The sequence below is a fragment of the Felis catus genome, chromosome A1 (assembly GCF_018350175.1).
Source record: "Felis catus isolate Fca126 chromosome A1, F.catus_Fca126_mat1.0, whole genome shotgun sequence".
Taxonomy (NCBI): Eukaryota; Metazoa; Chordata; class Mammalia; order Carnivora; family Felidae; genus Felis; species Felis catus.
In genome coordinates, this window is record NC_058368.1 from 196,425,645 (window position 1) to 196,447,766 (window position 22,122).

At 56.3% G+C, this 22,122-nt stretch overlaps 1 protein-coding gene across 3 annotated transcripts in view; it reads left to right on the forward strand.

The window, feature by feature from the left end:
* PDGFRB (platelet derived growth factor receptor beta) overlaps positions 1-20,015 on the forward strand; it is a 37,853-nt gene extending 17,838 nt beyond the window's left edge. For 2 of the 3 annotated variants that reach the window (XM_045036959.1, XM_011286103.4), the window contains 20 exons: positions 79-345; positions 1,057-1,184; positions 1,299-1,473; positions 2,086-2,278; positions 2,970-3,085; positions 4,217-4,340; positions 4,816-5,027; positions 7,428-7,522; positions 8,479-8,611; positions 9,161-9,265; positions 9,616-9,726; positions 11,011-11,170; positions 12,229-12,389; positions 12,913-13,031; positions 13,287-13,409; positions 14,143-14,254; positions 14,697-14,796; positions 15,316-15,421; positions 16,260-16,492; positions 18,007-20,015. In XM_045036959.1, the coding sequence (XP_044892894.1) occupies positions 79-345; positions 1,057-1,184; positions 1,299-1,473; positions 2,086-2,278; positions 2,970-3,085; positions 4,217-4,340; positions 4,816-5,027; positions 7,428-7,522; positions 8,479-8,611; positions 9,161-9,265; positions 9,616-9,726; positions 11,011-11,170; positions 12,229-12,389; positions 12,913-13,031; positions 13,287-13,409; positions 14,143-14,254; positions 14,697-14,796; positions 15,316-15,421; positions 16,260-16,492; positions 18,007-18,178 (2,945 nt within the window). In that variant the 3' untranslated portion in view covers positions 18,179-20,015. Of the gene's footprint in view, positions 1-78; positions 380-1,056; positions 1,185-1,298; positions 1,474-2,085; positions 2,279-2,969; positions 3,086-4,216; positions 4,341-4,815; positions 5,028-7,427; positions 7,523-8,478; positions 8,612-9,160; positions 9,266-9,615; positions 9,727-11,010; positions 11,171-12,228; positions 12,390-12,912; positions 13,032-13,286; positions 13,410-14,142; positions 14,255-14,696; positions 14,797-15,315; positions 15,422-16,259; positions 16,493-18,006 lie in introns of those variants that run through there. The other variant, XM_023260465.2, reaches the window with a different exon arrangement.
* Positions 20,016-22,122: the final 2,107 nt, after the last annotated feature.

A 22,122-nucleotide genomic window follows, 5' to 3' on the forward strand; every position in this document is an offset into this window, starting at 1 on the left:
AAGGTCACACACAGAAATTCAGGGGATAGCCAGAAAACCAGCCACCTTGACCCTCATTCTTGGCTCCACACCTGGCAGATCCGACTATGGGCTTTCTTCCGGTCTTCCCCGAGGACCTGTTCATCTTTCTCACGGAAATATCTGAGATCACAATTCCCTGCCGAGTGACAGATCCGAGCCTGGTGGTGACACTGCACGAGAAGAAAGTGGATATTCCACTGCCCATCCCCTATGACCACCAACGTGGCTTCTCTGGTATCTTCGAGGACAAGACCTATGTCTGCAAAACCATCATCGGGGACAGGGAAGTGGATTCTGAAGCCTACTATGTCTACAGTCTCCAGGGTGAGCCCCCTTTCTGGCCTGATGCTCAGCAGAGGCAAGTATGACCCTCCGCAGAGGTATAGCCCTTTCCAGTTTTACGAAGCGTGCAATTCCGTTTTTCACTGGATTTTCACTGTAGTTTTGGAAGGCAGGTGGTGTTTCCCCATTTTACAGAGGAAAAACCTGACACTCAGAGGTTACGGGAAGTGTTAGTGGCAGGGCTGGGCTGTACATTGGGTCAGGCAAAGGCACAGGCCTTGGAGCCAGGTGGGTGTGAAGGCCAGCCGTGCGCTTCCCGTCTGAGTGACTTTGCACAAGGCATACAATCTCTGAGCCTACTTCTTCTTCTGTAAAATGGGGGAAATAGTGACTGCCCGCCTAGTGGGATTATTGTGAGGATTAAAGACAGAGGCTGCCTGGTGCGTGGTTGTGCTCAATGCATGTCTCCTATACTTAGATGCCCAGAGAGGACATTGGTTTCAAGACTCTTATCCCTTCTAGAATGTCAGCTCCATGAGGACAGGAATTTTGTCTGTCGTGTTTACTGCTAAAGCCTCAGTGCCTAGACTAGTACTTGGCATATAGGAAATGTTTAATAAATATTTGTTGAATGAATGAATCTTCTACACCAGTCATCCCTTCTCTCTCTCGGAACCCCCACCCCATCCCCAAGCTGAAGTGCCGGTGGCTGGTGGTGGCCTCCTCATCCCTAAGCCAATCTCTCTCCATCAGTGTCGTCCATCAATGTCTCAGTGAATGCAGTGCAGACTGTGGTCCGCCAGGGTGAGAACATCACCATCATGTGCATTGTGACCGGAAATGAGGTGGTCAACTTTGAATGGACATACCCACGCATGGAGGTAACGCTGGGCCAGGGGTTGGAGGAAGGGCCAAGGAGGGATGGATATCTTGACTTGCAGCCTAACTTCTTGGACGCGGCCTGATTTGGGGGGCTTTCTCCACCTTCCCTACAGAGTGGGCGGCTGGTGGAGCCAGTGACTGACTTCCTCTTCAATGTACCCTCCCACATACGCTCCATCCTGCACATCCCTAATGCCGAGCTTGGCGATTCAGGGACCTACATCTGCAATGTATCGGAGAGTGTGAATGACCATCGAGATGAAAAGTCCATCAATGTCACTGTGGTTGGTGCGTGCCTTGGGCTTGGCCCCGACCCTCTTTCTGAGCCGGACCTAGACACTGTCACAGCCCCGGGGTACTGTCAGTCACATTCAAGGACAGCTCTAGCTTCATTCAGTACCAACCAGAGCCTATTTCCGGGATAAATCCAAACCAAAACACAATGTCAGCCCCAAATCCAACTCTAATCCCAGCCTAGGCTTTCTGCCTAGCCAGAACCTCAGCCCCAACCAGATTTCTAAACCTAACTGCCATCCCAGGCCCAGGCAGCCCCATCCTCAAATTCAACCATGTTGCAACTCACCTCAGCCGCAATCCTGAGCCAGAACACGCCCGGTGAGAACAACTCCAGTCCCAATCTCAAACCTGGCTCCCAAACCAGTATCACCCCTCAGTTTGGCCCCTGCTTCCGTCTCAGTTCCAACGTCAACCCCAGCTCCGGTAACTCCATCTCTCCTCCGGCTCCTAAAGCCTGAAGCGCCGCCCCCAGAAGGCTGGGCTCCTTTGGCGTTCAGTTGATGCCCTGCCTCCGGGAGCCCCGCCTCCAGGAGGCGCTGCCTTATTGGTAGCCGGGCATAGCCCCGCCCCCGGGGCACCGCCCCTGACAGCCGCCCCTTGCAGAGAGTGGCTACGTGCAGCTGCTGGGAGAGCTGGACGCCGTACAATTCGCGGAGCTGCACCGCAGCCGGACTCTGCAGGTGGTGTTCGAGGCCTACCCGCCGCCTACTGTCATGTGGCTCAAGGACAACCGCACGCTAGGCGACTCCAGCGCAGGCGAGATTGCCCTGTCCACACGCAATGTGTCTGAGACCCGGTGAGCAGCAACCCACCCACCCCATTCTTGAAGTTACTCTCTGCAGCTGCCAGGCAGCCCACAGCCTTCAGCCACTGGATAAACCTAGACCCACCTTTCCCGAGAGCCCACTATGTGCGAGGTGCCATGCCAGGCACTGGGGGGTGCTGCAGAGATCCAGATAGACTGCTCCATGCCTCCTAGAATTTCCTGTCTATGGGGGAAACAGACATTGTTCTGACGATCACCCAGATGTGTAGTTGTCCTTGTGATGGGTGGAGCCAGCAGGGAGCAGCTGAGGAGAAAAAGGCCAGAGATTAGGGAAGAGGGTGCCAGGCAGGCCACTACCACCTGTGCATGGATGGTGGCCGGGAGGCTGATGAGCAGGCTGACACCGGCACGGTATGTTAGGATAAAGCAATGCCAGGCCTTTCTGCAAGGGGGAGATGTGGGGGGGAGGGGGAGAGGGAAAGGGTGCTCCCCCCACCCTCCTCCTCCTACCCAACACTCCCTCTTGGCTCAGTGGAGCCAGCTTCCTGTAGGTGGGGATTCAGGAGAGTCCTGGCTTTGCTACCGATGCCTGTGGAACTTTGGGAAGCCCCTGTCCCTCCCTGGGTCTTGTTTTTCTTGTCTGTACAAGGAGGTTGGGGGGGGGGGTGGTTCCCATAAGAGTCATTCCAGCTCTGGCAGCTGGGCCTGTCTTGCTCCCCAGGTATGTGTCAGAACTGACATTGGTGCGGGTGAAGGTGGCTGAGGCTGGCTACTACACCATGCGGGCCTTCCACGAGGATGCAGAGGCCCAGATCTCCTTCCAGCTGCAGGTCAATGGTGAGGGGCCCTCCACCCTGCCTCCCACCAACCCCCAACCCCCCCCCTCGCCCCCGCTTCCATCAATTCTCCCTCCCTACACTGTCCACCCACCCATAGGGGGAGCAGGAACAGGAGCAGGAGCTGAGGACTCAGGAGGCTGGCTTCTAGGCTGGGCTCCAACACTTCCACTGCTGGATGAACTCAGTATATCCCCTCTTTGGGCCTCAAGTTATACAAGGAGGCCACTGGGCTAGACTGGTGTTTCTAAAACCTCACAGCAAATTACATAGAAGGTTAGAAGGTAAGGAGTGCTGTAGATAAAAAGAGCCTGGGTAGACAGGACTGAGAGTTCAGGGCGCATATAGCCTCATCGAGCTGGCCTCAGGGAGGCGACGTTTGCGTGAAGACTTCAAGGTGAGGCCATCAGGCAAGTGGCTGGTGGGAAAGGGCCCACCACGCTATACGAAGGCAGCAGCAACAGCAGAAAGCCTGTGTGGCTGGAACAGAGAGGGGGGGAGTGGTGGGAGGTGAGGTCAGAGCTGAGGCCTGGCAGTCGGGGGCTGGGAGGAGGGCAGACAGTACAGTCCTCTAGAGCTGCCGTATGGACCTTGGCTTTTCCTATGACGGAAATGACCAGCCACTGCAGGCTTTGGAGCAAGGGAATGACACACTGAAGACTTACTGTTTTGTCAATTGACTGTCTAAAAATAAATTTATTTTGAAAGAGAATTTAACCTCTCAATTGTAGATGGAAAATCAGCATCACATGTCATAAATAGAAAGCAACCACTAAAATAAACTCTGAGGAAACAAAGCAATGCTATTAAATTCTAGTTCCATGCTCGCGCTTTCCCAGGGCTTTCTCTGACCCTCAGACCTGCTCTTGTCTTTGTTAAAAGGGAAGATTAGCGAGTCTCAGAGAGGTGTTAGAGACAGACTAGCACCCCACTGAGGCTTCCCCTTTGAAGTACCCAGAAGGGGAATCTGTCAGTTTTCACACGGTGATTCCTGGTATTTAATGTTCACCTGCAGCCTGAAGCTCCCTTCCCCCACCCCGGGGGGAGAGGCTGGGCCAGGTCCTTCCTGAGGGCCTTTCTCACTGTCCTTTCTGACCTCCCCACCTCCTGGCCTCCTGCCCTCTCCACACAGTGCCTGTCCGTGTGCTGGAGCTGAGTGAAAACCATCCTGCCAGCGGGGAGCAGACAGTCCGCTGTCGCGGCCGGGGCATGCCCCAGCCACACCTCACCTGGTCTACCTGCAGTGACCTCAAAAGGTGAGCAGACCTGGGGCCTCTGTCTCCCAGGGTAACCACAGCTGGCTGGAAGGACCCAGTGAAGCTCGTCTAGATCAGCCCCTTCTCTGGGCACATTGTTCCAAGCTAGAGCCCAGTCCTAGGAGATGTGGCTTCTTGGAGATTCTCTGTATGACCTAAAGTGTCCGTTTCCTTACCTTGACTCATGATCAAATGAATGGAGCGGATTTTGCCATCCAGGGCTTTCCGTTCTGGGGTAGGAGCGCCCTCTGCCGGTCAGTCTAGGGGCCACAAGAGGAACGAGCTCAGGACCAGGCATTGGGAAGAAGCAGGAACCAGAGGGGGGTTGTCGGGCGGGGTGGGGGGCGGGCAGAGGGGTGGAGGTAAGGGGAGCCTCCTTCCACCACCGCCCTGTGGCGCTGCTTGCCTTTGGCTTCAGTTTCCCAGTCCGAAGAGGGAAGGGACTGGAAGCTGACCCGACTGGCTCTCCCGCCAGATGTCCGCGCGAGCTGCCGCCCACCCCACTGGGGAACAGTTCCGAGGAGGACAGCCAGCTGGAGACTAACGTGACTTACTGGCCTGAGGATCAGGAGTTCGAGGTGGTGAGCACGCTGCGCCTGCGCCGTGTGGATCAGCCTCTGTCCGTGCGCTGCACTCTGCACAACCTGCTGGGCCACGACATGCAGGAGGTCACCGTGGTGCCACATTGTGAGTCCTCCCGCCTTGGTGGCCCCTGAAGACCATTCACCCCCATCACAACCCTGCCATACTTGGATCCGTGCCTGTGAGCCCAGTGGGCTGGAGTCAGTGTGTCTGTGGGCACTCAGGAGCATTATGAAACCCACCAGAGTGTGTGCTCTTACGCACTCACACAACAACACAGTATTGGCATATGTGTGTACATCCATGGGTCTCTGATATAAATCATGGCTATAGTATATGTACGCTGTATGCATGTCATAAGCCATGCATATGAGTAGGCCTGATCCTTGGACGCAGGTGCAAACCTTCCAAGTGTAGATTTGTAAACCACACAATGAAGAATGCCCAACCCCCAGACACGCATGTAAAGCTGGAGTGCATGTCTGTCACCTGCCTTGTGTGTCAGCCCACCGAGTGTATGTTTATAAACCACGTATATGAATATGCCCAATCCCCAGACACGTATATAAATCCAGGAGTGTATGTCTGTATGCACGTACGTGCGCATGCACAATCCCCGTGCAGGCGTGCAAACAATGCATGTAGAATTCCTACGCATGTGTGCGTCTGTGTAAACATGGAGTTGCAGCACACCTTTCCGCGAGAGCATGCAAACACAATCTGCACACAGATGCCTGCTGCACAATGCACGTCTGTTAGAAGATACACAGACGTGCATGATTCTTGTCTATGTGAATAGTCTCCTCCAGTACCTGGATGCTCTTGCTCCCTGCTAGTTCCTGTGTGTGCATCCACCTGTCTGCTTGTACTTCGTTTACTCGCTCGTTTCCTTATTCAGTAAATAAGAATGGAATAGTAATCCCCAGCTTCTCACTGGGGAAGGCCCAGCCCTGCCTGCCCTTCTAGTGCCCACAGCCCAGAGACAAGGCAGAGAAGAAAACAGACAGTCCCACTGCCGGGGTCAGTACTTTGTGGGGGAAAGCCTAGAGAGAGGAGGGGGCTCCGTGTCCAGCTATGGGATTCAGGAAAGTGTCCTGGAAAAAGGAAGCTTTAGGTCAATACCTGAAAAGATAACCTGGGAGTTAGCTGATGAGGAATGGTGTTCCGGTAAAAAGGTATGGCCTGTGCAAGAGCCCAGAGGCACGATGGCATCAGAGAAATCTGGGCTGGAGCACAGAGTGTGTGTGTGATTTAGGGGCTGGAGAGAGGAGACAGAGGCAAGGGAGTGGTAAAGGAGGAGCTGCAGGGGTGGGCAGAAGCCAGCGCAAGCAGAGCGTTGAGGGCTGTGTGAGGCATTTTGACAGGTCGGTGAGCTGGCCCACACATGTGTCTCCGTACGCAGAGCTGCCTCCAGCCCCCCACCCTGGGATGGGATAGGTGGAGGTTTTCATACCTTATCTCACCCACACGCACACACATGCACACATATCCCTGAGCAAGGGGGCACCTGCCGACCAACTTGGAGCGAGACAGGAGTAAAGCTTTCATGTGCCACCTGGAGGGGAAGCTGTGAACCAGCTCATGGGGAAACGACCATGGCTGGATGAAGCCTCTTCTTTGTACTCAGATGGCTCCTTGGAAGATTCAGCCTTCCTTCCCAGGACTGCGATGTGTGACCTGGTGGGGAGAGGGAGGAGAGGAGTGATGTTGGTCTGCGACCCTGGGGAGGAAGGACAGAGCCTCCAGGGGAGCCGAGAGGGGCAGGTGGGGGACAGAGGGGGAGGGAATGAGTTCTTCAGGGATCCCATGGGTGGCCAGTGGGTCAGGGCAGGGGGGATGAGGGTCTGGCCTGGGTGGGTGCAGAGGGAGGGGGAAAGAATGGGAAGTTGTGCAGCAAAGAGGCTGAGGCCTTAGGGAGGAGACTTGGGACTTGGGGGCCCCGAGTTAGCCCTACCTGGTTACCCCTGCTCCCTGGGGGATACACCTTATAACTACTGTCACTACCCCAATGCCACTGGGTACTCAGGGGAAGCAGAGGAGGAAACAGTCTGGATTCATCAGGTTGTGCGAGCTCAGTCACTCAGTCCATTGGCCCCTTGGTCAGGCTCTGTCCGAGCTGTGACAGCCCCGGCAAGGGCAGAGATTCAGAGGCGAGGTGAGTCTAGTCATCAGGAGCTGGCATCTAGTCTGAAGCCATGGCAGACACGTCAGGCCTGGTCAGACATGTCACACGTGGTCAGGCCAGACTGATCCTTGCAAGGGCTGAGGGATATGGGGGCCCACAGTGAGCTGAGCTACAGCTGTTACTTAGGGACGTGGGTACTTATGGGAGAGGCTGAAGTTCTGGCCCGGAGGGAGGGGCTGTGAGTCTGATGTCACGGGCATGGTTGGTGGAGAGGGGGACAAGCAGAGAGGGTTCGTGTTTCTGGAGGTGGGGTGAGGGGTGGCCAGGGCAGCTGCCAAGCTCCCTCTTTGCTTATGGCCAGCTCTTGTCTCTGCTTCCAGCTCTGCCCTTCAAGGTGGTGGTGATCTCGGCCATCCTGGCCTTGGTGGTCCTCACAATCATCTCCCTCATCATCCTCATCATGCTCTGGCAGAAGGTAATCTCCCATCCTTGCCTAATGGGTGCAGACTGGTAAACTATTTTCTTTTCTTTCTTTCTTTTTTTTTTTTTTTTTTTTTTGCACGGAGGCCCCTGCCATCCTTGAATGTTACAGGATCTGTCCACGTCCCAGCCCAGCACACAGGGCAGGTGTAAAATGATATAGAACGGCACCGGTGTCCGAGCTGCCTCCACCCCCAGCAGCAAGGGCCATCTCAGGCCTGGTCCAGGCCATCCGGGGTTCCCTGCCCCTGCTCTGCCCTCCTGGGTCTTACTTGGACATCAGCCACAGGGCAAGGCACTTTCTGGGTGGACCGTGGACTCCAGAATTCTTCCACCTCTCACCCCCAGAGACTCCCAGGATTCTAATGAAACATGTTCACGTCCTATTAACCTGTAATTTCAATGCCCTGTTCTGTGGCTTCATTATTCTACGATCCCAACGTTTTAAGATTCCCGAGTTAAGATTGCCGCACCCATGATTCTATCATTCTATGATTCCAATCCTGTGATTCCAACATGCTATGATTTCGACATTCTAAGCTTACATCCTTCTGAGATTCCCACTGCGAGTGACCCAGCATGGGGAGGGGCTGTCCATACCCAGCCGAGTGCCCCTAGCTTGTGTCCATTTCCGGGGCTGCCTGCTCTTCTATGCCCATCTGGGGAGCAGCCAATGCTCTGGGAGAAGCTGGTGAAGAGGTTCTGATGAGCCGGGCCCTTGGCCGTTAGCCCCTCTTCAGCCACTGCCCAGCTAAGGCCTGTTGTCACCTGTTCTCACTGAGCCCACGGAGCTGAGCTTTATCAGTAACTTGCTGCATGACTTCAAATATGCCTCTGTCCCTCCCTGGCCTCAGGGGCTCCTGCTCCATCTGTTCCATAAGGGGCTATAGGCTCGTGGGCCCCAAAGCCCAGAACTCCTCTGACGATCCATCCCTGGTGTCGGTCCTACAGAAGCCACGTTATGAGATCCGATGGAAGGTGATTGAATCTGTGAGCTCTGATGGCCATGAGTACATCTACGTGGACCCTATGCAGCTGCCCTATGACTCTACCTGGGAGCTGCCACGGGACCAGCTTGTGCTTGGTCAGTCCAGGGAGTAGTCGTGGAGCAGTTTGGGTACTTGAGGTGGGGGGGAAGACTGTCTGAGGTGTGGTTCAGCCTTGCCATGACTAGCTTTGAGACCTAGGGCTGCTGTCCTGCCTTCTCTGGCCCTCAGTGTCCCCGCCGCCATATAATGGGCAAGGTGGTCCCCTAGGGACCGTTCAGCATTGAGGTCCTATGATCCTGTGCCTTTGTGAGCTAGGAGACCTTTGTGGCGAGAGAGGAAGTATTCATCGAAGACAGTCTGCATGCCAGGCCTGTGCTTAGTCTAGCTGGAGAGGGTGAGGCATACAGAGGAGCTGAGCACCCTTCTGGGGTGGGAAGAAGGCTTCCAGGAACAAAAGATGGTCCAGAAAGCAGGCAGAACTTAGATGAGACACCAGGAAGGCCTGCCAAACACTGAGGTCTTATCTTAGGAGACTCCTTTAGGGGAACACCTTAAGTCCAGGTGGCTTGGGGGATTGACCTCAGAGAGGATGGGGTATGCCGTTTCCTGGTGGGCCAGGAGCTGAGGGATTGTCTCTACCCCAGGACGCACCCTCGGCTCTGGGGCCTTTGGGCAGGTGGTGGAGGCCACAGCTCACGGCCTGAGCCATTCTCAGGCCACGATGAAAGTGGCGGTCAAGATGCTGAAATGTGAGTCCTGGGAGCCTGCCCCTCCCTCACGTCTGGGCCCCACATCTCCCCTGCCCCTTGCCCGCACATCCAGGCACTCCCTGATTCTGATTTGCTGGGCGCAAGTGGTCCGGTCACCTGGTGGCCAGCACCACTCCAGATTCTGCTTTGGCTAAGAGGCTTCCTCATTCTGCCCCCTCCTCCTGGCACCTCCTTCCCTCCCTGACCGTCCTCCCATCCTCTTTCTCCTCCCCCTGCACGTGGGTCCTCACCACCCTCGGCCATCTGGGTCTTCCAGCATGGGGTGGGGCAGAAGGGCCTCCTTGGGGCCTCGGTGACAGGGCAGGCCTGAGGCCCCATCTCCCCCTCAGCCACAGCCCGCAGCAGCGAGAAGCAGGCCCTCATGTCAGAGCTGAAGATCATGAGTCACCTTGGGCCCCATCTGAACGTGGTCAACTTGCTGGGGGCCTGCACCAAAGGAGGTACCAAAACCACTCCCCCAGAGGATTCTGGAAAATGCCAGCAGCCCAGGCCTGGCCCCTCCCCACCCCTCCTCAATCCACAGACAACGAGACACTCCAGCTGGAGGGTCTGCGCCCATCCTGCCCTCACCTCACAGACCCACACGGGTGTGGGGTTTACAAACTCACAGAATCACAACACTTTCAAGGCCCACGGACTCCTCGGGTCAGCCGTTTCCAAACCCCGGGGGTGCTCTGACATTTTTTCTCCACATGTTTATTTATTTTTGAGAGAGAGAGAGAGAGAGAGAGAGAGAGAGAGGGAAATGCATGCACAAGTGGGGGAGGGGCAGAGAGAGGGGGACAGAGGATCTGAAATGGGCTCTGAGCTGTCAGCACAGAGCCCGATGTGGGGTTCGAACTCTTGAGCCGAGAGATCATGACCTGAGCCGAAGTTGGACGCTTAACTGACTGAGCCACCCAGGTGCCCCAGGTCCTCTGACATTTTAAAATTTTCACAATACATTTTACAAACTGATCAATCACGGCCCCTGTGAGGTGAGTTATATCCCTACAATTGGAGGCCACCAGCATGCTGATTGGCAGTGGCTTTCATTCAGATCACAGAATAAAGCCTCTCTAGCCAGTGTGTTTATTTGAAGCTCTGATTGCAAGTTAGGCTGTAAAAAAAAAAAAAAAAAAGAAAAGAAAAAAAAATGTTATGGTTGTTTGCAGCTGCTTATTGTGAGATTTGGAATTTTCCTCAGTATTGTGCAACCAAAATAAAATACAGAAGTACATTGCGTACATAGGCCAATTTATGTCCGCAAGATCACCCATTTCAAAATTTTTGTTTTCATCAATATCTTCCCGTTCCCGCTGATTGGCTTCAAGTAAATGTGTTGTATTTAAATTGATCCAATAACCTGATAATAAATAGTTGCCTTGATTTCCTTTATATACGGGGCTCCAGAATAAGTTGGTGATATGTACCACTGTGTACTTGCCATGTGCCGGGCCCTGAGCCGCGCCGACGAAGGCGTTACCTTATGAACATTCAGGACAGCCCTTGGAGGTGGGTGCGGTTAGCCCCATTTAACAGATGGGGAAAGTGAAGCTCAGGGAGAATAAGTACCTCGCTCATGGTCGCGGAGGCGGGAAGAGAACCCAGGTTCACCTGGTGCCAAAGCCTCTCGGCCGTCTTACCCGACTGCCTTCCCGACGTGCAGCTGGTGGTCGGCCTCAGGGTCCCGATGGGAAGTCTGTGGCCCCCCGGGGACTGTTGCTGAGCCTGTGCCCCCCTAGGACCCATCTACATCATCACGGAGTACTGCCGCTACGGTGACCTGGTGGACTACCTTCACCGCAACAAGCACACCTTTCTGCAGCGCTGCTCTGACAAGCGCCGCCCGCCCAGCGCCGAGCTCTACAGCAACGCCCTGCCCGCGGGGCTCCCTCTGCCCAGGTACCAAAGGAGGCCGGGGACCCGAATCTTCTGGGAGCCCCGAGGAGCACCTGCTCGCTCCCTCCTGGCTGGGGCGGAAGCCGAGGCCAGGGTGGGCAGACAGGGTGTAGGAGCCCAGGCTGTTTCACGCACGGGTCAGTCTGGGACCCGGGGCTTGGCCTCCCCCGGACCTGGCTCATCACTCTGGTGATGGTGTTGGTGGGATCGGCTGCCACCTACGGACTGCCTACAGGGGTCCCGCCCTGGGCTGGGCACTCTCTGTGGATGTGACCCCTCGGCCCCTCCCTCTGTGTCGTGACACCCTCTCCTTTCACGGTGAGCACCTGGGGCTCTCCGGTCCCAGGCCCGACTCCCATCGCAACGCATGGTGCTCTGCACCCTGCTGGGCACACCAGTCTCTAGCACGCAGTCTCTGGTGTGCGGTGTCCCGTGGGCAATGCAGCGTCTTTCTTCTTCTTTTCCAAAAGTAACTTTTCCTACTTCTGCTGATGACAACAGCAAGATGGATTTATTGCAGAGACAAGCATAACTTCAGAAAATCCTTAAAAGACATTACGGCTCACCCCTGTCCTCCCCAACATTTGATCGATTTCCTTCCGGTCTTTGGTCTACCTCTAGAGACACGTGTATACGCAGTCCCATAGCTCTCTGGGGAGCAGGTGCTGCAGGGAATTAGGGCAATTCCCGCCGCCTCTGGGCTGTGGCTGGGGCCTCCCAGGGCATCACGGCTGGATGGTGTCACAGAAAGGCACCTGCTTCATGCTCTTCTTATGACCCTCATGCTGGGGTGCTGTGATCATGCCTACGTGTGAGCTCCCTAAGGACACACACTGGGTCTTGTGTCCTCTTAGCACCCTAGTGCCCAGCTTAGGGCCCCATGGGCTGGCTGAGAGAGCTCACTGCGTGGCCATTCAAGTTGTGACTAGCTGAAGGAGGATGAGTGGAAAGAAGAAATCCCTGAGTGATAGCGCCCAGTGGGCCCTGGGGGCGAGCAGGGGCGGGAAGGGAAGGAAAAGGACAGCCTGTGGCTCCTCCTGGGATGTTCCTCTCTCCCCCAGCCACGTGTCCCTGCCTGGGGAGAGTGACGGCGGCTACATGGACATGAGCAAGGACGAGTCGGTGGACTACGTGCCCATGCTGGACATGAAAGGAGGAATCAAATATGCAGACATCGAGTCCTCCAGCTACGTGGCCCCTTATGACAACTACGTCCCTACAGGTGGGTGCACGCCTATGCACCGCCCCCTTGCCTATGTAATCATGCTTTCTTATCACAGCCTTTCTTACTGGGAGGAAGGTGGCCTTGTACCCATTTCATAGATGCAGAAACCGAGGTTAGCCACCTGCCCAAAGCTGTCCCGTGGTGGAGCCCCATCGGGAGCCTCTGTTTCTGGATCCAGCAGGGAGGAGTTGGGTTGGAGGAGTACATGGCCTCCTGGGGTGCTGGCACACCACAGGCACAAGGCTGACCCAGTGTCCTTGAGAAGCGGGCAGGTCAGGCTGAGAAAAGGTGGCCTAGGCCTCGGGCTAATGCCAAAGGCTTTTCCAGCCAATGAGAGCACTGATAAGGTAGGAGAGGTTTACATTAGATATTTGGCAATTGTTTTCCTTTTGCGGGAGACTTAGAGGGTTAGTAGTTACCTGTATTGGACATTCGGCCTCGGTGAATAAAAGGGCGGGGGTTCTGTGGACCATGTGGAGACACAGACAGTAAGTAGGTGAACTTCTGCTCTCTCTCTTAGCTCCCGAGAGGACCTGTCGGGCAACTCTGATCAACGAGTCCCCGGTGCTTAGCTACACAGATCTTGTGGGCTTCAGCTACCAGGTGGCCAACGGCATGGAGTTCCTGGCCTCCAAGAACGTACGTATGGTTGCAGCGAGCGGAGCAGGGTCATGGGGAGGTGGGCAACCCAAGCCAGCCAGGGTCCTCCAAGTACATAGCTCCATATGGCAGCTACGTCCCCTCACCACAACTCTGGTGGGTGAGGACAGTCAAAGCCCTCACCGCGTGGCCTCTCACACCTGTGTGGCGATGCATTTTCCCCAAAGCCCTTGACGGGGAGGTCTTCTCCTACAACTGCCCCCAAGGCCTCAGCTCCCATCTCCCCCAACCTAGTGCGTCCACCGAGATCTGGCGGCCAGGAACGTGCTCATCTGTGAGGGCAAGCTGGTCAAGATCTGTGACTTTGGCCTGGCTCGTGACATCATGAGGGACTCGAACTATATCTCCAAAGGCAGCGTGAGTACCTTCCCTGACCCGTGTGACCTGGGAACAGGTTTCCTCCTGGTCAGCGTGGCTGTGGCATATAGGAGGTCAGGACGGAGTTCCTCATGGCCTACCCTGCCCAGTGGTGACAGGCTTTGCCACCGGCCGTGCATGGGGCAGGAGGGGGCAGAGATGTTAAGGTTGTACGGGTGAGCCCAGGGCTCAGATTCACTGGTCACGACAGCGGGGGAGGGACCAGCTGTAATGGGTTTTGGGAAGAGGGAAGCAGGTCAAGTGTATATTTGGTGACCATTCTGCCTGCCACTCATGTTCCCACTTTCCATAAGGGGACAGTGAACCCCACAGATGGAGGGTCTCTAGACCCAAGAGATCTAAGGCAGCCGGGTGAGAGCTGGGTGGCACCTTGGCATGTCCCTGGCTCCCCTGCTGTCTGCCAACCTGGCCAGGGCCTCTACTGGGATCAGGAAGAAGGGCCGTTCTGTCAGAGGCCTCAGACCCTGGGGCTCCTCCTTAGGGTAGAGGCTGCCATGTGACCAGCTTGTAGGTGAAAAAACATGGCCTTCTGATCCTCTGGCCAGCACTGGGATGAGTGTGGGATCTGTGTGCCTGCAGAGGCGGGCTCTCAGGGTCTGGGGAGTAAGGCGCGGGGGCCTTACTAAGTAAGGAGGCCAGACCTCCTCCCCTTGCCCAGGCACAGAGTGGGGCTTGACCTCCTGGTACTTAGTGCCGTCTTGCCCTCCCACAGACCTTCCTGCCTCTGAAGTGGATGGCTCCCGAGAGCATCTTCAACAGCCTCTATACCACCCTGAGTGATGTGTGGTCCTTCGGGATCCTACTCTGGGAGATCTTCACTCTGGGTATGCTTCCTTTTCCCCCGGCCCTCAGCTGCACGGCACACTGGCCACTCACACCCCCAGTCTGGTGGGGCCATGGCGCAGGCTCTGCGAGGGGGGTCAGGGCTCTCTGGCTCAAGTCACGGTGCTGCTGCTGTCTCGCTGCTGTGTGAGCTTGGCAAGTCCCTTGTCTTCCCTGGGTCTCTTTACCTCCCCATCTCTCGAGGGGTCTGGAAGTGACATCAAAAAGTCTATTTGACTCTGGCGTTCTCTGGTTCTCTGATTCTGGCGGTGCTGGTCATCTCTGTCCAGAGCCTCTACGAGAGCCACATCTCCCAGTGCCGAGGCCACCACACCCTCGCCCGCTCGAGGGCTGGTGTGCCTCTCCCTGTGCCATAGAATAGGGCACCTGCCACGTTTCCAACACGTCTGAGCCTGTGTATCTCTTGTCTCTCCTCCCTGACAGGTGGCACCCCTTACCCAGAGCTGCCCATGAACGAGCAGTTCTATAATGCCATCAAGCGGGGTTACCGAATGGCCCAGCCTGCCCATGCCTCCGATGAGATGTGAGTGGAGCCTTTGGGAGGGTTTTTTGGGGGGGTACAAACCATAGATGTCCAATGTTGCCAGCTTAAGGTGAAAATAGATTAGTTCAGGGAGCTAGAAAAACCTTGCTATAGCTGTATCTAGGCATTCAGACGCCGTCATCAGGAATCTCTTGTTTTACCTGGTCTCTGCTGTCCCCTGCGCTGGCCTGGATTTCAGGCCACACGGCTACCTCCTCACTGCTTCCACTATAGTTCGAGTAAAAGGCCCCAAGCTGACTGTCAAGGGCTCAGCTGGGGTCTCGTGCCCACCCATCCAGAGAAGGGCATGAAAACTCCTACCAGCCAGACCTGCCTGGGCCGTGTGCTCACCAAGGAGTGGTCAACCCCATGGAACCATCGGTGGAGGGAGGGCCTTGAGGGAGCGGGAAAAACAGTCCCATCCACCTGTCCTCCCCAACTCCCTTCATTACCCACCTCGTTCTGGGAGGCGGCAGACTCTGAACCAGAGACCCTGACCCCCTGTGCACCTCTCCCCAGCTACGAGATCATGCAGAAGTGCTGGGAAGAGAAGTTTGAGATCCGGCCTCCCTTCTCCCAGCTGGTGCTGCTTCTCGAGAGGCTGCTGGGTGAGGGGTACAAGAAGGTATGTCGGGGCAGCGAAATGGAGAGTTCTGGTCCAGAAGTCAGACACTGGGTACAAGGCTCTGTGTGTCATGCTTGTATTTGAGGGACCACCCTGTATCCTCTTGGGCCTCAGTTTCCCTGCTGGTACTAGTACGGGATGGGCTGGAGCTATGAGTGGAATTTATTTTAGCAGCACAGAGGTTTTTGAGATGACGTCCTGCTTGGAAGTCGATGCCTACAGCCCCCTTCATCCTGCTCCCTTTTCATGTCTCTGCACCCATGCCATGGCCTGGGTCTCCTTCAGAAGTCTGAACAACCCCAGGCTCCATGTCTGCTAAGGGCCAGACCGCTTGGACCCTGATGCGGGCTCATTTGAGGCCAATGAAGCCAGTAGGGCCTGTCCACCAGAGGGAGTTACAGGGAGGGGTGATGCACGCTCCCTGTCCCCTGTCCGTTCCTAACCACACTCCCCCCCATGTCTTGTCCCAGCTCAGCGCCCGGTGAGATGGAGTGGGTTGTCACCATTCAGTAGTTAGGGAAACTGAGGCCCCACTGAAGGAGGTTGAGGCGGGGGGAGAGCCCACACCTGTCTACTCCGAAGTAGGGGCAGTGTGAGGGTCACGGGCACTAGTTTGCAGACTGCCCCCTCCCTGGGGGGCCCTGAGCTCACCTGATCTTGTGAGATGCCAGGTGGGAGAGCCTCCCGGCTGTGAGGCGTTGGGTAGGTCTCCTTCCTCTCTGAGCACCAGTTGCCTTAGGCAGGAGGGGCCAGGTCAGAGTCTCATGCTAGATGATCCCCACGGGCGTTTCTGATCTGAACATCCCTCTCTCTTGGGTTCTCCCTCCCTGTGGAGCAGAAGTACCAGCAGGTGGATGAGGAGTTTCTGAGGAGCGACCACCCAGCTGTCCTTCGGTCCCAAGCCCGCTTTCCCGGCTTCAATGGACTCCGATCCCCCCTGGACACCAGCTCTGTGCTCTACACTGCTGTGCAGCCCAACGAGAGTGACAATGACTATATCATCCCCCTGCCTGACCCCAAACCCGAGATTGCTGATGAGGGCCCCCTGGAGGGTTCCCCCAGCCTTGCCAGGTAGCCACTGTGGCCTGAGGCCCAAGGCAATAGTGTGCAGTGTGTGTGTGTGTGTGTGTGTGTGTTCATGCCGTCAGGCTTGCCTTAGAAGTAAGCTACCTAGGGTGAGCACTTGTTCCTGCCAGTGAGTAGAAGAGAGAACTGAACTCATCTGACCTTTGATGACCTCAGGAGGAAAGGGCAGGCTGGTAAGAGACAGAAGGGCTAGGGCTTAGCTGCAAGGTAGCTGTTTCCTGAAAAGTGGCCCCCACGGGCCATCCACCCTCTCGTCCTATCCAGGCCCTAAGGAGAGGTAGGAAATCTAATCGGCATCCCCGGCACCCTGTGTATCACTCTGGGGTCATCGCCAGCCCTGGCCTCTGCTCTGTTCTCCAGGACCATGGCCCGAGGGCCCCCGGGAGCCTGGCGTGGTTGTGGGAGGCATAGTGCCCACAGGAACTGAGGTCAGAATTCAGGCTAGGAAGGAGATTCACATTTTGCTTTTGCCTTGAGATGTGGTGAAGTTACAGTAGGGGTGGGGGCATGGTTGGAAGAAGGCCCAGCCATTGCCTGGACTTCATGTTCCGACAGGATCTTCCCTCAGCTGGAGAGGAGTGTCCCCCGTGAGGCCAGACCCACCCCCAAAACCAGATCCCCCCCTCTGGTGCAGTGGCAGCGACCGCAGGCTGGGTTTCAGCTCCAGCTCTGCCCCCAGCCGCCCTGAGACCCATCTCCCACGGGCGCTGGGAGCACACACAAGATCTAGAAGGCCCTCCACACCTTCCGTAAGAAGCAAATGTTCCAAGGCTCCTGGTAGCTAGTGTGCAGAGGAGTTAAGCTCAGAGTTCAGACACCTTGAGGTGTGAATGCTGGCCCTGCGATGTGCCCTCAGACAAGCTGCCTCCACTTTCTGAGCCTCAGTTTCCTCAACTATAAAATGAAAACGGTAGCACACGTCTATTTGGAGGTTGCTGAAGGATCCAATGGGATCAGCTTCAGGAGTGCAGGGAATGGAGTTGCTGGTGAGGGAGGAACGAGCTTTGGAGCTAACTGGATATTCTGCTCCAAAGTCTCACTGTGTGATGTCGGCTACTGACACAACCTCTCTGAGCAGCCCTTCCCTCATGGTGCCTATCTTATGTAGTCTTTTTTTTTTTTCTTTTTAAGAATTTTTTAATGTTTATTTAGTTTTGAGAGAGAGAGAGAGAGAGACACAAAGCGTGAGTGGGGGAGGGGCAGAGAGAGAGGGAGACACAGAATCCGAAGCAGGCTCCAGGCTCTGAGCTGTCAGCACAGAGCCCGACGCGGGGCTCGAACTCACGGACCGTGAGATCATGACATGAGCCGAAGTCAGATGCTTAACCGACCCTTAAGCCACCCAGGCGTCCCTCTTATGTAGTCTTTACAAGGCTTCAATGAACTAAAGGGTGTCAGGTGCATGGTGCAAGCTTGCACCCACAGGAAGCTCTTGATTATTGCTGTTATCTTACTCCGGCTCCCTCTCAGCCCCTCACACGTGTGCCTTCTCTTCCTAGCTCCACCCTGAATGAAGTCAACACCTCCTCTACCATCTCCTGCGACAGCCCCCTGGAACCCCAAGAGGAGCCAGAGCCAGAGCCCCAGCTCGAGCCCCAGGTGGAGCCAGAGCCACCACTGGATTCATGTTGCCCTGGGCCTCGGGCCGAGGCGGAGGACAGCTTCCTGTAGGGGGCTGGCCCCACCTCGCCCTGCCTGGAGCTCCCCCTCTACCTCCCAGCACCCAGCGCCTCCCGGCCTGGCCTGGCCTCCCATCAGCTGTCCCTTTCTAGAAAGCTTTTGCCGTGGGCATGTGGCACCCAACCGCTGGGGCTGGCTTAGGAGGCAAGAGGACTGCAGGGGCCGTGACTAGCCCTCTGCCTCTGGGGAGGCCATGTGACTGGGGGCCAGGGTTCTCCCAGGGCACTTAGTTTCTCCATCTACAGGATGGGAAAGCCGGGCTCGGTGACGCAGAATCTGGGATTCTCTCCCTGGCTGACAGGTGGGGAGGCTGGAATCACTAGAGAGAGTCTCGAGGTTCCGGAGGGGGGGAATTAGCTTTTTTCTGTTCAGCCAGCTACGCCTCAAGGAGCTGTAGCCTTCTCCTTGCACTTTCATCCACCTAAGAGCTGGGGAAGGGACTCTGGCATCCCCGGCTCCTGGTGAGCCGGGGCCCAGCCTTGGACGGTGGTGTTCATCCAGAAGCCACCGCCCCTTAATGCCAGTCTCCACTTTCCCAGGCCCAAGCTGGTCTGGGGCCATCCACGCTTAATGCTGGGGGCTGAGCCAAGTACAGGACACCCGGGCCCACAGCTGCTGTCCCAGGCACTTGGGACACACCTCCCCATACAAAGTGCCCACGTTCGTGTCTTCCTGGCCCCCTAAGTGCGGGGGTCTTTTTCCTTGTCACCACCAGTCTTACTTCACCCACCAGAGTCTCCGGGGCCAGGTGGGCCCCACATCTGTGATGAGCGTGCTGGTGGGCCCGCCAGAGACGTCCACACGTGTGGATCAGGCTGCGCATTGGACTCGACATGGGACCCTGGAGGGATCCCTCACCCTGTCCGGACCTGTTTGCCCTATTGAAAGATGAGCAAGGTGGACTCTGTGACTTCCAGTGCCCTGCCAGCACGAACATTCTAGAGTATTCCAGGGGGTGGCACGCTTGCCCAGATGAAGCAAAGCCAAACGCCCCAAACCTCCGTCCTGGGCATCAGCTGGGGTCTTGGGGAGATTTCAGACCCTGCCTCACTCTCCGGGCATTCAGGAACCGTGCCCTTTCCCCAGGGCCCCGGGCAAGTCCCAAAAGGCCAGCTGGCCAGGTCTTGACTCGAAGTGACAGCCAGTGTCTTGGAAAGCCCCCAGCAGCTGCCCCATGGGAAGACTACAGAACCCCTTTCAGGCTCACAACCACCTCTGGAGCCTTCCTGAACAAAGGAGGCAGAGAGGGCAAAGCAGACCACCTCATGCAGTCTGCCTCTCCAGCACCTGACCGGGTCTGTGCCACAGACATAATGGACAGTGAGGAGTCCGGGGGTCCCCCAGAAAGGACAAGAAGGCTTTCTAGGGAACCTGAGAAGGGGTGCAAGAGGCAGATATTTTGGGGGTTTCCTTCTCACCCACCAGCTGCCCGGTCCCCAAGGGAGTAACTGTGGGGTATGGCTTTGTCACTGCCCAGGCCCGCTCACTGTACTCTCTCTTCCAGCCACGCCCCAACCCAGGGGGCATTGGAGGTGCCAGGGGAGCGAGGGCTGCAGCCAAGACTGTTGGCAGGAAGAGAGCTGGAAGTGGGGGGAGGGCAGCCTAGCAGCCCCCGGGCACCAGCCCCCTCTGCCCATCCAGGAGATGGAGTGGGTTCTCACTACGGTACCAAAGATGTAATCACCTAGGTTTACAAGTATTTTTAGGACTCACATTAACTCACATTTATACAGCAGAAGTGCTATTTTATATGCCATCAAATTTTCTTATCTGTGTACTTTTTTTTTAAGGGAAAGATTTTAATATTAAACCTGGTGCTTCTCACTCATGGACTTCGTGGTCTCTCACGGGTTTGGGTCCCTGTGCCGGGAGGTGACAGATGTGAAATGGGGCGAACGGGGCTGATCCCGGGCCACAGCGTCCCCACACAGGGTCCTTCAGTTCTGGGTCTCATTTCCATCTGTAAAATGGGGATTTTCACACTCCCTCCACCCCTTGCTAGCAGCCGGATGGCCTGGACCTTGGGCTTTGGTTTTCCAAGGTGTGAAATGAAAAGGTTCTTCCGGCTCTGCAGGGCCTGGCCCTGGGACCAGCTGGACTGTTCACAGGCTCATGTGGAGAAATCTGAGTCCCTCCCGCGTCCCCCACCCCACCCCACCATGTGCTTTGGCTTTGGCTGTTAAGCTGGGACACCCCCTGCCCTCCCCTCCACTCCGCCCGCAGCCCAGGCTGGTGTGGCTCGAGAGAGGCATCGGCTCCAGCCCAGATTCCAGGCCCCGGTGAGTTAGCGATTGGGTCTCAAGTGGGAGCAAGGAAGACAGAGGCGCCCAAGGGGGCCAGAGCGCAGGAAGAAGTGAGCAGAGAGGGCAAGCAAGAGAGAGGAAGAGGAAGAGAGAGAGGAAGGTGGGCGGGGGTGGGTGCAGCCAGGGCGAGGCCAACGAGGGAATAGGAGCCCAGCTGTGGCTCTGAGGGCAGGGCAGAGGGGTGCAGACCAGCAGGCCCCAGGCCCCTCACGACTGCAGCCGCTCAGTGGTGCGGGGCCGGCATGGGCCAGACATCCTGGTGCCTGCTGGCCAGCTCTGTCCTGACCGTAGGCTCCACAGCCCAGCCCGGGCCTGACAGACCTTGGCAGCAGCACAGGGCCAGGGCAATAGAGCTAACCAGGGCATGGGTCCCAGCGCAAGGGTCTTAGACCCAGGCCACGGCTTCCTGACCTCCTCACTTGGGCCCTCTGGCAGGGGTCACCTGAGGTGGAACCAGGTTTCAGTCTGAGATCTATCACACCTCACTGTGCGATCTTGGCCATCGCTTGCTTTCTCTGATGCGGGGAAGGGGGCATCTCTTTCTGGAACACGGGTACCTCACTTTGGAACCGCTCGCGTCCCTGGACTGCTGCCAGGGGTCTGGGGCTGCGGCTGCCAGTGGGGACAGGAATGGAGATGTGGGGCAGCTGTGACTCACAGGCCCAGCCGCCAACTCAGGGGCAGCTGAGCCATGCCAAGGGAAAGCCCGCCAACTACATGGCCTGGCCGCACAAAGCCCACCCCCCTGGGGGTCCTGGTTTCAGAGAACCCGAGCCTGTGACCCTTTCTTTCCTGACTGTGGTGGAAGATGAATAAGCCAATCCCAGGATCTGCCCTGTAAAGAGAATAAACAACCCTCATTCCAGACGGGGATTATCCTTGCTCGTGGGAAAAGTCTCCGTCTGGAAGTCAGGAGACTTTGGCTCCCCCCCACCCCCACCCCGTTCAGGCCTGCTCCTTGTGGGACTTTGGGTAGATTATACCACATCAGGCCTCAATTTCCCCAGCAGTAAATGGAGCTAATGATGTCACAAAGACAGAAAGGATGATAAAATGCTGGCAACCATTTATTGAACAGTTTCTATATGCCAGGTCTGTCCTATTGCTTCACACCCATTTTCTCATTTTACCCTCACACAGATCCTATGAACCAGGTACTACTACTGTCCCTATATTACAGGTGAAACCTGGATAAGATAGGAGCCTGGGCTTGGCTGACTCCCAAGTCAGTGCTCAGGGAGACAGAACGCTCAGCCAAGGTGACAGAGCTGGGGAGTAGGGCAGCCTGGGTCCCAACCCCGGTCTCCAGACTCTAGGGCTGTCTGGTGCTCAGAGTACAGAAGTTCTGGGTAAGAGGAAAGAGCTAAGTGAACCTTATGGGTCCGAGCCCCGTGTCAGGCTCTGTGCTGACAGCTCAGAACCTGGAGCCTCCTTTGGATTCTGTCTCTCTCTCTCTCTTTCTCTCTCTCTCTCTCTGTGCCCCTCCCCTGCTCACGCTGTCTCTCTCTCTCTCTCTCTCTCTCTCTCTCTCTCTCTCTCAAAAACGAATAAACATTTGAAAAATTTTTTGAAAAAAAAAAGAGCTAAGTGAACCTGAGGGCTAGATAGAATATAGAAGGGCTGGCGGAGGGC